The sequence below is a fragment of the Staurois parvus genome, unplaced genomic scaffold (assembly GCF_062004578.1).
Source record: "Staurois parvus isolate SC_StPar_1 unplaced genomic scaffold, SC_StPar_1.0 ptg000144l, whole genome shotgun sequence".
NCBI classification, from domain to species: Eukaryota; Metazoa; Chordata; class Amphibia; order Anura; family Ranidae; genus Staurois; species Staurois parvus.
This window is the reverse complement of record NW_028317940.1, coordinates 255079-268672: the sequence shown is the minus strand read 5'-3', so window position 1 is coordinate 268672 and position 13594 is coordinate 255079. Positions and strand designations below refer to the sequence as shown.

The window sequence follows — 13594 nt, the reverse complement described above, 5'->3', positions numbered from 1 at the left end:
CTGCTGCTACTACTACTACTAATACTACTGCTACTACTACTAATGCTACTGCTTATACTGCTACTACTACTAATGCTACAACTTCTACTACTATTACTACTGCTACTACTTCTACTTCTATTACTGCTACTGTCATGGAAATTTTGTATTGTTGGTCGAACTTTAAATGTGTCATATATTCGTGTTATTCATATGTCTCTCGTGTGGCTTAATTAAAGCTCTGAAGGCTGCAATTGGGCCATGTGCATGTACAATGTATGTATTACAGTACTCAGCTCGGTAATGGATGAGATGGCGGATCTGCGCTTATAGACCGGCGTGTATACCACCACGGCATTCGATGCGAATGCTGCTGGCAGTAGACCGCGGGCCTGTATCCACATATCAGCAGCATAGTACCACATGGACTTCGTAACGCAAGGCGCCAAGCGGTACGAACTCCGCGTGTAGGCTTATGCATATTTTACAACCCATTACCAACCTGAAACTGTATCCGGATGGATGTGTTTTAATAAAGATCGTATCGGGCCCATCCAGGTACAGACTGGTATTTAGCCTGGGGGATGCTTGTACAGAGAATGAACATACTGCTAGGAGCTGGAACAAGAGATATGCTCTCCACAGAGGGCTCATGGGGGGAAGGGGAGGAAGTCTGCTGACCTCAGAAGGCTCATGGGGGAGGACCAGTGATAGATAATAGGAAAGGCTATGCTCCAATCGGAATGTACATCCTGTGTATAGGCACTCCCCATTGCATTGTTCGGTGGGAGGGGTTTGACCTTATTCATGTGGGGGGGCGTGTGTGTATTTGTAATAAAACTAAAGGGGAGAATGAAAATTGCCCTTATGTGAATTCAACCATCAACCTGAAGGTGTCGTGTGATCATTTTCAGGGTAACGGAGCTCCAATCACCCACAGTTCAACAGAAGCTAAAGTAGTTGGATGGGCAGGAATCGTGTAGTTTAGCTGCAGTCGTGGTAAGCGAGATTCGCACAGCTTTATGGGGGATTTCTGCGCATCCAACTGCGAGTACTCACGGTAAGGAGAAATTCGTTAAAGCGAATTTCCAAGACACTACTACTACTATTAATACTGCTACTACTTCTACTACTATTGCTGCTGCGCTAATACTACTGTTACTACTACTATTACTACTACTGCAACTACTACTATTACTACTACTACTGCAACTACTACTGCTGCTGCTACTAATACTACTATTACTACTACTGCAACTACTGCTGCTACTAATACTACTGCTACTATTACTACTACTGCTACTACTATTACTGCTGCTACTACTATTACTACTGCGACTGCTACTACTACTATTACTACTACTGCAACTACTACTATTACTACTGCTACTACTATTACTACTACTGCAACTACTATTACTACTACTGCTACTAATACTTCTGCAACTACTATTACTGCTGCTACTACTACTGCAACTACTATTGCTGCTGCTACTACTACTGAAACTACTACTTCTACTACTACTGCTACAACTACAGTTGCAAGAAAAAGTATGTGAACCCCTTGGGATTACGTGGAGTTTTGCATGAATTGGGCATAAAATGTGCTCTGAACGTCATCTAAGTCACAACAATAGAAGAACACAGTCTGCTGAACATAATACTACACAAACATTAGATGTTGCCATGGTTTAATTGCACATAACATGTAAACATTCACAGTGCAGGGAGGAAAAAGTATGTGAGGCCCTAGCTTAATGACTTCTCCCAGAGCTAATTGGAGCCAGGAGTGAGCCAACCTTGACTCCAATCAGTGTGATGATATTGAATGTGTTGCTGACAGCTGTCCTGCCCTTAAAAAACACACCTGTTTTGGGTTTACTGGTTTCAAGAAGCACTGTCTGATGTGAACCATGCCTCGCAGAAAAGAGCTCTCAGAAGACCTACGATCAAGAATTGTTGACTTGCATGAAGCTGGAAAGGGTTACAAAAGTAGCTCCAAAAGCCTTGATGTTCATGTGTCCACGGTAAAACAGACTGTCTACAAATGGAGAAAGTTTAGCACTGTTGCTACTCTCCCTAGGCATGGTCGTCCTGTAAAAATGACTGCAAGAGCACAGCGCAGAATGCTGCATGAGGTAAAGAAGAATCCCAGAGTGTCAGCTAAAGACCTACAGAAATCTCTGGCACATGCTAACATTTTTGTTGACACATCTACAATAAGGAAAACATTAAACAAGAATGGAGTACATGGGAGGACACCACGGAAGAAGCCATTGCTGTCCAAAAAGAATATTGCAGCACGTTTGAAGTTTGCAAAAGAGCACCTGGATGTTCCATAGCACTACTGGCAAAATATACTGTGGACAGATGAAGCCAAGATTGAGTTGTTTGGGAAGAACACACAACACTATGTGTGGAGAAAAAAAGGCACTGCACACCAACATCAAAACCTCATCCCCACTGTAAAACATGGCGGAGGGAGCATCATGGTTTGGGGCTGCTTTGCTGCCTCAGGGCCTGGACGGATTGTTGTCATTGATGGGAAAATGAATTCCAGAGTTTATCAAGACATTTTGCAGGAAAATGTATGGCCATCTGTCCGCCACCTGAAGCTCCGCAGAGGATGGGTGATGCAACAGGACAATGACCCAAAGCATACAAGTAATTCAACAAAACAATGGCTGCAACAGCACAGAATACGCCTTCTGGAGTGGCCCAGTCAGAGTCCTGACCTCAACCCGATTGAAATGCTGTGGCATGACCTTAAGAGAGCGATTCACACCAGACATCCCAATAATATTGCTACACTGAAACAGTTTTGTGAAGAGGAGTGGTCCAAAGTTACTCCAGATCGTTGTGCAGGTCTGATCTGCAACTACAGGAAACGTTTGGTTGAGGTTATTGCTGCCAAAGGAGGGTCAACTAGTTATTAAGTCCAAAGGTTCACATACTTTTTCCTCCCTGCACTGTGAATGTTTACATGTTATGTGCAATTAAACCAAGGCAACATCTAATGTTTGTGTAGTATTATGTTCAGCAGACTGTGTTCTTCTATTGTGACTTAGATGACGTTCAGAGCACATTTTATGCCCAATTCATGCAAAACTCCACGTAATCCCAAGGGGTTCACATACTTTTTCTTGCAACTGTACTACTGCTACTACTACCATTATTGCTACTACTACTACTATTACTGCTACTACTACCACTACTGCTACTACTGCCTTCCAGCTGAAGTGTACTGTTGTCCTCCAGCACAGACTTGGTAGTTTATGGGAAAAAGTCCCTGCAGTCCTCACCTGGACCTCCTCCTTGTGTTTGGAGGGTCCCACCTCATCCCCTCACTCTGTCCAAGTTCTCCAAAAATGACAACACGACCCCCCCAACCCCCCTAGACTGGTCATTGAAGAAACATGTGAATGAGCCGATGTGCCTGGCTGGGGGGCAAAGCTATTGGGTGAGACCTGGACAGTATTCCTGCCGATCCTGCGAGGGTAGACCTACACATACATTGGTGACCGATGGGAGAAGGACCCCTTATATCAGTGGTCAGTGTAGTGGTCCCTTACATTGGTGACCGATGGGAGAAGGACCCCCTTATATCAGTGATCAGTGTAGTGGTCCCTCACATTGGTGACCGATGGGAGAAGGACCTCCTTATATCAGTGGTCAGTGTAGTGGTCCCTCACATTGGTGACCGATGGGAGAAGGACCCCCTTATATCAGTGGTCAGTAGGAGAAGGACCCCCTTATATCAGTGGTCAGTAGAAGGACATTCTTACCTTGTTATGAAGTGGAGATACTAACTTCCTTACAGATCTTTCATACCAGCTGTTACTGGGAGACAGAAATTGTTCATTGCTGGAGGAACCCCTAGAACCCTTTGGAGGAACCCCGGCTGAGAAATGACTCAACACACTGCCATTAATGTCTAAACTGCTGGCAATAAAAATTAGTCCACCCCTAATTGACAAAGTCCAAATTGGGCCCAAAGTGTCAATATTTTGTGTGGCCGCCATTATTTTCCAGCACTGCCTTAACCCTCTTGGGCATGGCGGTCGCCAGAGCTTTACAGGTTGCCATTGGAGTCCTCTTCTACTCCTCCATGATGTCATCACGGAGCTGGTGGATGTAAGAGACCTTGCGCTCCTCAACCTTCCGTTTTCTACTCCTCCATGACGCCATCACGGAGCTGGTGGATGTTAGAGACCTTGCGCTCCTCCACTTTCCGTTTGAGGAGCCCCACAGATGCTCAATAGGGTTTAGGTCTGGAGACATGCTTGGCCAGTCCATCACCTTCACCCTCAGCTTCTTTAGCAAGGCAGTGGTGGACTTGGAGGTGTGTTTGGGGTCGTTATCATGGAATACTGCCCTGCAGCCCAGTCTCCTGTGGGAGGGGATCATGCTCTGCTTCAGTGAACTGTAGCTCCCCAGTGCCGGCAGCACTCATGCAGCCCCAGACCATGACACTCCCACCATCATGCTTGACTGTAGGCAAGACACACTTGGCTTTGTACTCCTCACCTGGTTGCCGCCACACACGCCTGACACCATCTGAACCCAATCAGTTGATCTTGGTGTCATCACACCAGAGGACATGGCTCCAGTAATCCATGTCCTTAGTGCGGGTTTCTTGTCCATCATCTTTAGAAGAGGCTTCCTTCTGGGACGACAGCTAAGCAGACCAATGTGATGCAGTGTGCGGCGTATGGTCTGAGCTCTGACAGGCTGACCCCCCCCCTTCACCCTCTGCAGCAATGCTGGCCCCACTGACAGGCTGACCGCCCCACCCCTTCAACCTCTGCAGCAATGCTGGCAGCACTCATACATCTATTTCCCAAGGACAACCTCTGGATATGATGCTGAGCACGTGCACTCAACTTCTTTGGTGGACAATGGCGAGGCCTGTTCTGAGTAGAACCCGTCCTGTTACACCGCTGTATGGTCTTGGCCACCGTTCTGCAGCTCAGTTTCAGGGTCTTGGCAATCTTCTTATAGCCTAGGCCATCTTTATGTAGAGCAACAATTCTTTATTTCAGATCCTTAGAGAGTTTTTTTGCCATGAGGTGCCATGTTGAACTTCCAGTGACCAGTATGAGAGAGTGAGAGCGACAACACCAAATGTAACCCACCCACTCCCCATTCACACCTGACACCTTGTAACACCGAGTCACATGACACCGGGAAAGGAAAATGGCTCATTGGGCCCAATGTGGACCTTGTCACTTAGGGGTGGAGTCACTTCTAGAAGATGCTGTGTGTAAAAAATAATATATATATATATATACATTGTATACAGTCCGGGGGAGGGGGGACTCGCTTCTGGGAGATACTGTATATTTCTGTCCCCCGTGGTGGGAGTGGAGGTGACCCCTCTATGACATACAGTCTATACACACCCAGCACAAGGCCGGGGCACACTACTAGCAGATGGTTCTCGGGGCTGCAGTTCCTCTGAGCTCCACAAGGTGGTGATCTCATTTCTACCCAGACAGGAAGTCACTATGGAAGACAGGAAGTGATGTCAGCTAGAGCCAGGAAATTCCATAAGCTACGACCTAGAGAGGACACACTGGAAGTGGCAGCGGAGGAGGTAATAAGGTGTTATTTATATTTACGAGAAACTCCAAATAATTCTTACTTCAGTTTGTCAAAATTATCTCTCTATAAGAAAGCCGGAATAGATAAAATGACACAAATGAGGATGGAGGAGGACCAGAGTCACATGACGGAGAGGATACTAAACCTCACCCTGGAGATCATCTACCTGCTGACCGGAGAGGTGAGGAGGATTCTGGGAGGTCACATGACATCACTCATCTCTATTAATAAAACACAGACCTGACCAGAGAGGTGAGGAGGATTCTGGGAGGTCACATGACATCACTCTCATCTCTATTAATAAAACACAGACCTGACCGGAGAGGTGAGGAGGATTCTGGGAGTCTAACATGATATTCCTATTGGTTCCCCAATACAGAGATTTCCTCTTCTGACGTCAGGTGATCATATGACCATCACAGTCCCTCCATGTGACTCCCTAAACCCTGAGAGACACAACATGCAGAAGATTCTAGAAGTCACCAAGAAGATGATGGAGCTGCTGACAGGAGAGGTGAGCGGTGCTGGGAATTCTGGGACATTCTCCAGTAACAGACAAGGGATGTGTCTGGATGGTGACTGTATCATTGTATGTGTCAGGTTCCTATAAGGTGTCAGGGTGTCACTGTCTATTTCTCCATGGAGGAGTGGGAGTATTTAGGACACAAGGACCTCTACAAGGACGTCATGATGGACAATCAGCAGACTGCTATTTGCAGGGTTCAGAGGTGCACTATGTACAGAGTTCGGGGTTCAAGAGTGCGCTATGCACAGAGTGCAGGGTTCAAGAGTGTGCTATGCACAGAGTGCAGGGTTCAGGGGTGCGCTATGTACAAAGAGCAGGGTTCAGGAGTGCGCTATGTACAAAGTGCAGGGTTGAGGAGTACTCTATGTACAGAGTGCAGGGTTCAGGGGTGCGCTATGTACAGAGTGCAGGGTTCAGGAGTGCGCTATGTACAGAGTGCAGGGTTCAGGAGTGTGCTGCATACAGAGTGCAGGGTTCAGCAAAGTGCTGGGTACAGAGTGCAGGGGTGCGCTGCGTATAGAGTTGAGTGTGCAGGGGTGCACGTAGTGCAAGTTACAGGGGTAATCTAAGACCCGACGAGAGAGGTGAGGAGGATTCTGGGAGGTCACATGACATCACTCTCATCTCTATTAATAAAACACAGACATGATCGGAGAGGTGAGGAGGATTCTGGGAGGTCACATGACATCACTGTGGTCTAGTCTGGCCAATAGACCATGTTCTTCTTGTAGACATGTAGATGATGTCAGATGATTGATATCGGTTTCTCTTTCTCCTGATCTGTAGGATTATGTTGTAGTGAAGAAGTCTAGTGGGGAGCCAATCTCAGGAGGATGGAGCAGGAACCAGAGCCCCACCCTGGTGCCTCCCCCTCGTTCTCCGATACCTGAGAGGAACAAAGAGCAGAAGATCCTGGAACTGACCACCATGATGGTCTATCTGCTGATAGGAGAGGTGAGCGGTGTTGGGAATTCTGGGACATTCTCCAGTAACAGACAAGGGATGTGTCTGGATGGTGACTGTATCATTGTGTGTGTCAGGTTCCTATAAGGTGTCAGGGTGTCACTGTCTATTTCTCCATGGAGGAGTGGGAGTATTTAGAAGGTCATGATGGACAATCAGCAGACTTTGAGCTTTGTGAGGAAGGAATTTCCCCGGAATGAGATGATATTGAACCTCGCCCTGGAGATCCTCCACCTGCTGACTGGAGAGGTGAGTGTAATGAAGGGGTTAAATCTGACTCGGCTGTACACTGGGAGGGATTCAGAGTCACTTCAAGTCTTTTGATGTTCTGGTAATCTATGATGTCATACACACAAGCAAGGCTTTTCCTGTCAGAGAGTAGGTGTAGGAATTCACCCCCACCCCCACCCTGGGATTTAAAAGTGGGAGGGTCTTCAATGGGCGTTGTTAAATAAAACCAGTGTTGTGTAATTCACATAGTGCAGTTTTCAGGGGTGCGCTGCATACAGAGTGCAGGGTTCAGGGGTGCACTATGTACAGAGTGCAGGGTTCAGGGGTGCGCTGCGTACAGAGTGCAGGGTTCAGGGGTATATTACACACAAGTTGCAGAATTTAGGTGTGCATGATATGTAAGGTTTAGGAAAAAGTGCTGCATTTGGGAGTGTGCTACATACAGTGCACAGGACTCAGGAGTGTGCTGTGTACAAAGTGCAGGGTTCAGGGGTGTGCTGTGTACGGAGTGCAGGGTTCAGGAGTGTGATGTGTACAGAGTGCAGGGTTCAGGAGTGTGTTATGTACAGAGTGCAGGGTTCAGGAGTGTGCTACATACAGTGCACAGGATTCAGGAGTGTGCTGTGTACAAAGTGCAGGGTTCAGGGGTGTGCTGTGTACGGAGTGCAGGGTTCAGGAGTGTGTTATGTACAAAGTGCAGCGTTAAGGAGTGTGCTACATACAGTGTGCAGGGTTCAGGAGTGTCCTTCGTACAGAGTGCAGATTTCAGGGGTGTCCTTCGTACAGAGTGCAGGGTTCAGGGGTGCGCTATGTACAGAGTGTAGGCTTCAGGGGTGCGCTATGTACAGAGTGCAGGGTTCAGGGGTGCGCTGCGTACAGAGTGCAGGGTTCAGGAGTATATTACATACAAGTTGCAGAATTTAGGTGTGCATGATATGTAAGGTTTAGGAAAAAGTGCCGCGTTTGGGAGTGTGCTACATACAGTAGGCAGGGTTCAGGAGTGTGCTGTGTACAAAGTGCAGGGTTCAGGGGTGTGCTGTGTATGGAGTGCAGGGTTCAAGAATGTGATGTGTACAAAGTGCAGGGTTCAGGAGTGTGCTACATACAGTGTGCAGGGTTCAGGAGTGTCCTTCGTGCAGAGTGCGGGGTTCAGGGGTGTCCTTCGTACAGATTGCAGGCTTCAGGAGTGTGCTGCGTATAGAGTGCAGGCTTCAGGGGTGCACTGCGTACAACATAGTGCAGGGTTCAGAGGTGCGCTGCGTACAGAGTGCAGGTTCAGTGGTGCGCTGCGTACAGAGTGCAGGGTTCAGGGGTGCGCTGTGTACAACAGAGTGCAGGGTTTAGGGGTGCGCTGCGTACAGAGTGCAAGGTTCAACCTCTCCTCACCTCTGACCTCTGCACCCTCTACCTCCTAGCCCTCAACTCTGTACATACACCCCCTCCACTGCCCCCTCTCCCCTTTCTCCATCATCTTCCACATGTTCACCTCTCAGCAGTAGCACACTCATTGGCTCTGCCTCTCCCCCACCAATCCAGTGTTGGGGATCATGGAAGTGACACCCCCTCCAGCCTATTAGCACAGAGCACCTGCCAGCTGCCCCTCCCTTGTCTCAGCCCTGAGTGGCGGGCCAGGGAGGTTCCTCGTCAGAGCCGTCCAATGAGGTGTGTTGTCACTTTTAAACACAGAAGCTGTTCTTCTGTCATTCCCAGTGATAGGATGGAGCAGGAGATGGAGTGCCAGCAGGAGGCACTGGAACAGAGCTGCACACAAGTACTATGAATACATGAAGTATCCGTACTCTATGATATCCGGTTATAGCACAAGATGGCGGCATTGGTTATAGAAGAGAGCAAAGTCAGCTTTAGTCCAATCAGTGAGATCCATGACTGCCGGCATGCCACGCCCACTGACTGCCAGATCCATGGGGAACATCTAAGACCTGAAAAGAAAAAATAAGAAAGTGAGCACTCTCTCAACAGCAGCCAATGCACCTAAGGTAATCACAGAAAAAACCCTCAAAATACACAAAAATAAGAAGTGCGGCGCTAATGAATATATGTCTCAGATAATCTAAAACACAATATGATAATTAAGCAAACATAAAGAACCAATACATCGGATAAATGATAATGTCCAAGCAAATAAACGCAGGATCTTGCATAGAAGGTAAAAGAACCAGGATCCAACAGTAAAATTGCGCACTCACCGGACGCGCTATAAGAAAGCGCACATGTAGTATGACCCCTGGAAATCCCTCATCAAGCGGGGACGATAGATAGCCATCCAGGAACAGATGATCTTGGTGTAATGGACAGCTTCCAGATCCAGAAATCCCCTTTAGACTGGGTGAATAATAAGAGAGGAACTCCCTCCGGTGGTCAAGATGAGTAATAGGATTTCCTAAACTATGTTAGCTCCAGATAGGAGCCAAAAAGCACCTCATAGTGTAGTAAGTAAAATCAAAGATGTTTATTCCAAAAATATGATACTTAAAACAGGGCAGAGACACTGAGACAGTGAATGATGAATGAAGTGTAACTGACCAAAAGTAAGATGGCCGCCGGGCCTCCTCGTGGCTCCAGGCGGCTAAATGTCACGCTCTGCTGGCTCCTCCTAAGTCCCACAGGAGGAGCCAGCAGAGCGTGACATTTAGCCGCCTGGAGCCACGAGGAGGCCCGGCGGCCATCTTACTTTTGGTCAGTTACACTTCATTCATCATTCACTGTCTCAGTGTCTCTGCCCTGTTTTAAGTATCATATTTTTGGAATAAACGTCTTTGATTTTACTAACTACACTATGAGGTGCTTTTTGGCTCCTATCTGGAGCTAACATATTTTAGGAAATCCTATTACTCATCTTGACCACCGGAGGGAGTTCCTCTCTTATTATTCACCCAGTCTAAAGGGGATTTCTGGATCTGGAAGCTGTCCATTACACCAAGATCATCTGTTTCTGGATGGCTATCTATCGTCCCCGCTTGATGAGGGATTTCCAGGGGTCATACTACATATGCGCTTTCTTATAGCGCGTCCGGTGAGTGCGCAATTTTACTGTTGGATCCTGGTTCTTTTACCTTCTATGCAAGATCCTGCGTTTATTTGCTTGGACATTATCATTTATCCGATGTATTGGTTCTTTATGTTTGCTTAATTATCATATTGTGTTTTAGATTATCTGAGACATATATTCATTAGCGCCGCACTTCTTATTTTTGTGTTTTTTGTATTTTTTTGAACATCTAAGACCTGACCGGAGAGGCGAGGAGGATTCTGGGAGGTCACATGACATCACTCATCTCTATTAATAAAACTAAGACCTGACCGGAGAGGTGAGGAGGATTCTGGGAGGTCACATGACATCACTCATCTCTATTGATAAAAACGAAGACCTGACCGGAGAGGTGAGGAGGATTCTGGGAGGTCACATGACATCACTCTGGTCTAGTCTGGCCAATAGACCATGTACTTCTTGTAGACATGTAGATGATGTCAGATGATTGATATCGGTTTCTCTTTCTCCTGATCTGTAGGTTTATGTTGCAGTGAAGAAGTCTAGTGGGGAGCCAATCTCAGGAGGATGGAGCAGGACCCAGAGCCCCACCATGGTGCCTCCCCCTCGTTCTCCGATACCTGAGAGGAACAAAGAGCAGAAGATCCTGGAACTGACCACCATGATGGTCCATCTGCTGACTGGAGAGGTGAGCGGTGCCGGGAATTCTGGGACATTCTCCAGTAACAGACAAGTGATGTGTCTGGATGGTGACTGTATCATTGTGTGTGTCAGGATCCTATAAGGTGTCAGGGTGTCACTGTCTATTTCTCCATGGAGGAGTGGGAGTATTTAGAAGGACACAAGGACCCCTACAAGGACGTCATGATGGACAATCAGCCGCCCCTCACATCACCGGGTAAGAGGAGACGTTATTGTGCCCCTTCTCTCTGAAGACTCCTATTGCACATGATACTGGGGGGGTCTGGTTTGTTCCAGGACGGTAACATTGCCCCCCCCCCCCAGAGCCCCGGGAGAATCTTTCATATTGGAGACATTTGGAATTGTCTTGAAGGGTTTTACTTGAGGTGTTTACCCCCCCCCCCCTCCAGTTAAATGCCTCCCGGGGCGATTTTCGCAGACTGGACCCTTTACATGCAGTTGGATGAGCACACCCTAGATTTATAACAGAGGATAATATCTTCCCTTCACATGTCCCTGAGGAAGCAAGTGACCAGGAAACATGTAGGGCGGTTGTAGTGATGGTGGAAACACCCCCCCTCTCCCTTCCCCTCCGCACCTCCATCCCCCTTATTGGAACAACAACCTAAAACGGGGGTGTCAAACTGGCGGCCCTCCAGCTGTTGCAAAACTACAAGTCCCATCATGCCTCTGCCTTTGGGAGATATGCTGGTAACTGTCAGCCTTGCAATGCCTCATGGGACTTGTAGTTTGGGAACAGCTGGAGGGCCACCAGTGACACCCGTGACCTAGAAGACGATTAGAAGGACTGACTACGTATTGTATATGGGGACGTTTCTCCATCGGGGAGTCTGTGCAGCCATGCTCTGGGGTACTTTGATTATAACCACTTGCCCTCCACAAGGTTTTAGTCCCTTCATGGCCAGGGCATTTTTTTCGTTATTCTGCACTGCGCTACTTTAACTGGCAATTGCTCTGTCATGCAACACTGTACCTATGATGGACCGCCTGGCACCCAGCTTGAGTGCCTCCGTCGGAGAACTGCTTCCTCGCCGCTGGGACACAGGAACAAGGTGTCAGAGGTGGGCGGGGCCAAGGATAAGGGGGCCCCACCTGTCCTCCTGTACGGGGCCCAGGCCATCAGTGGGGGTGAATTTGATGTAGGCCGGGAGGGTGATCGGCGGGGGGGAGGGGGTAATTACTAGAACCGATCCCCTGTATTGCTTCCCTCTGCAGCAGCTGAAGACTTCTTCTCTCCCTCCCGCTGGCTTTCAGCTGCTGCAGAGAGAACCATACAGGAGATCGGTTCCAGTAATTGCCCCCCCTCCCCGCCACACCCATCATCGTCCCTGTGAATCATATGTTTCCCCCGTGTGCCCCCCACCCCCACAGTGCTGTCGGCTCCCCTCCTCTCCTTCCCAACGGCAGCTGCAATCACATAATAGGATCCTTCAGGATGGAGAGTGGAGGAAGGGTCCGGTAAATATGTTACATTGACCAGCCCCTTCCTTTCATGAATGAACACAGTGTGATCGGTACCGATTGCTCACTGTGTTCATTCATAACTGAAGCCTAGCAAACTGGGGGGAGGAGGCTGTGACGGGAGTGACTTTTGGGTTTCGGGGGACCTCTGTATCATCCCCCCAAATCATTATGTTTAACCCACCCTGTGCCTGTTAAGGGTTACAGGGTGTGTATGTGAATGTCTGAGTCCTGTGTATAGTGTGTTGTCCTTTGTCTAGGCCACATGGCTGTCCATTGTCTGTTTGCCATGTGCTACCCCCCATGGTGCTGTGTCTTCCTGTCCAGAGAACTATTATGGGATGTACTGTGTGTATTGGTGTGGGGGTTGGTCAATGTCCTTTGCCACATGGTTGCATCCCATTGTTCTGTGTCTGGTTTGATGGGGAGGGGTGATGAGGTGTTTCCTGCCTATACTGTAGCCCTTCCCACTGATAGGGTGGGCTGATGATGTGTTTCCTGTCCCTGGTTGTCTTTCCCCGCCCTCTGTATAAAAGATGTTGTTTTGTGTACAATAAAGTAGTTGGCTTCCTGTTTTAGTAAGAGCTGGGTGTTGTCTTTTTTTCCTGAGGGATATCGAGGGTGTGGTCCGTGGATGGTGTTCGGACAGGGGAAGTTGTGCTATAACGGAAAAACTCAGTGCAGTCTGGGTTCCGGTTCCGTTACAGAGGCTGTCAAGTTGGCTGTATGGGGCCCCATGGTCTCTAACAGCAGGCCTGTAGCTGGGCATTGCACTCAAGGACTAGGTGACAGCTCGGGTGCAATCTGGAACTTCTTTATTGAACAGAAATACACACTTCACTTTACGCTTCAGAAATAGGGGCAGTCCCCACATGAACAATAATAACAACTATTACACGCTGGGATAAACATCTCACAATGATCAGACAGCGAGGTGAAGCTGACACCAGACTAATCCAAATACCACCCAAAACGCACTCATCGCTCCTCACAAGACCTCCTACTCTCTAGTTCCCTGGTCTCCTCCTCCCATGCTCGTCTCCAGGACTTCTCCAGGGCTTCCCCCATCCTCTGGAACTCCCTACCCCAATCCATCAGACTATCACCTACTCTGCCCT

At 48.2% G+C, this 13594-nt stretch overlaps 1 protein-coding gene across 3 annotated transcripts; it reads left to right on the top strand.

The window, feature by feature from the left end:
- The first annotated feature begins 4414 nt into the window (after positions 1-4414).
- Positions 4415-13058, top strand: LOC149464992 (uncharacterized). 3 transcript variants are annotated; one of them, XM_089673716.1, is made up of 6 exons: positions 4415-5575; positions 5654-5764; positions 5963-6097; positions 6896-7063; positions 10834-11001; positions 11088-13058. In XM_089673716.1, exons 1-6 carry the CDS (start codon positions 5504-5506, stop codon positions 11244-11246), a joined length of 813 nt encoding a protein of 270 aa, XP_089529842.1. In that variant the 5' UTR covers positions 4415-5503; the 3' UTR covers positions 11247-13058. The 3 variants fall into 3 exon arrangements, with proteins under 3 accessions (XP_089529842.1, XP_089529844.1, XP_089529843.1); XM_089673718.1 differs by having other exon boundaries at positions 5505-5575; positions 5658-5764; XM_089673717.1 differs by having other exon boundaries at positions 5526-5575; positions 5629-5764.
- The last annotated feature ends 536 nt before the right edge of the window (positions 13059-13594 follow it).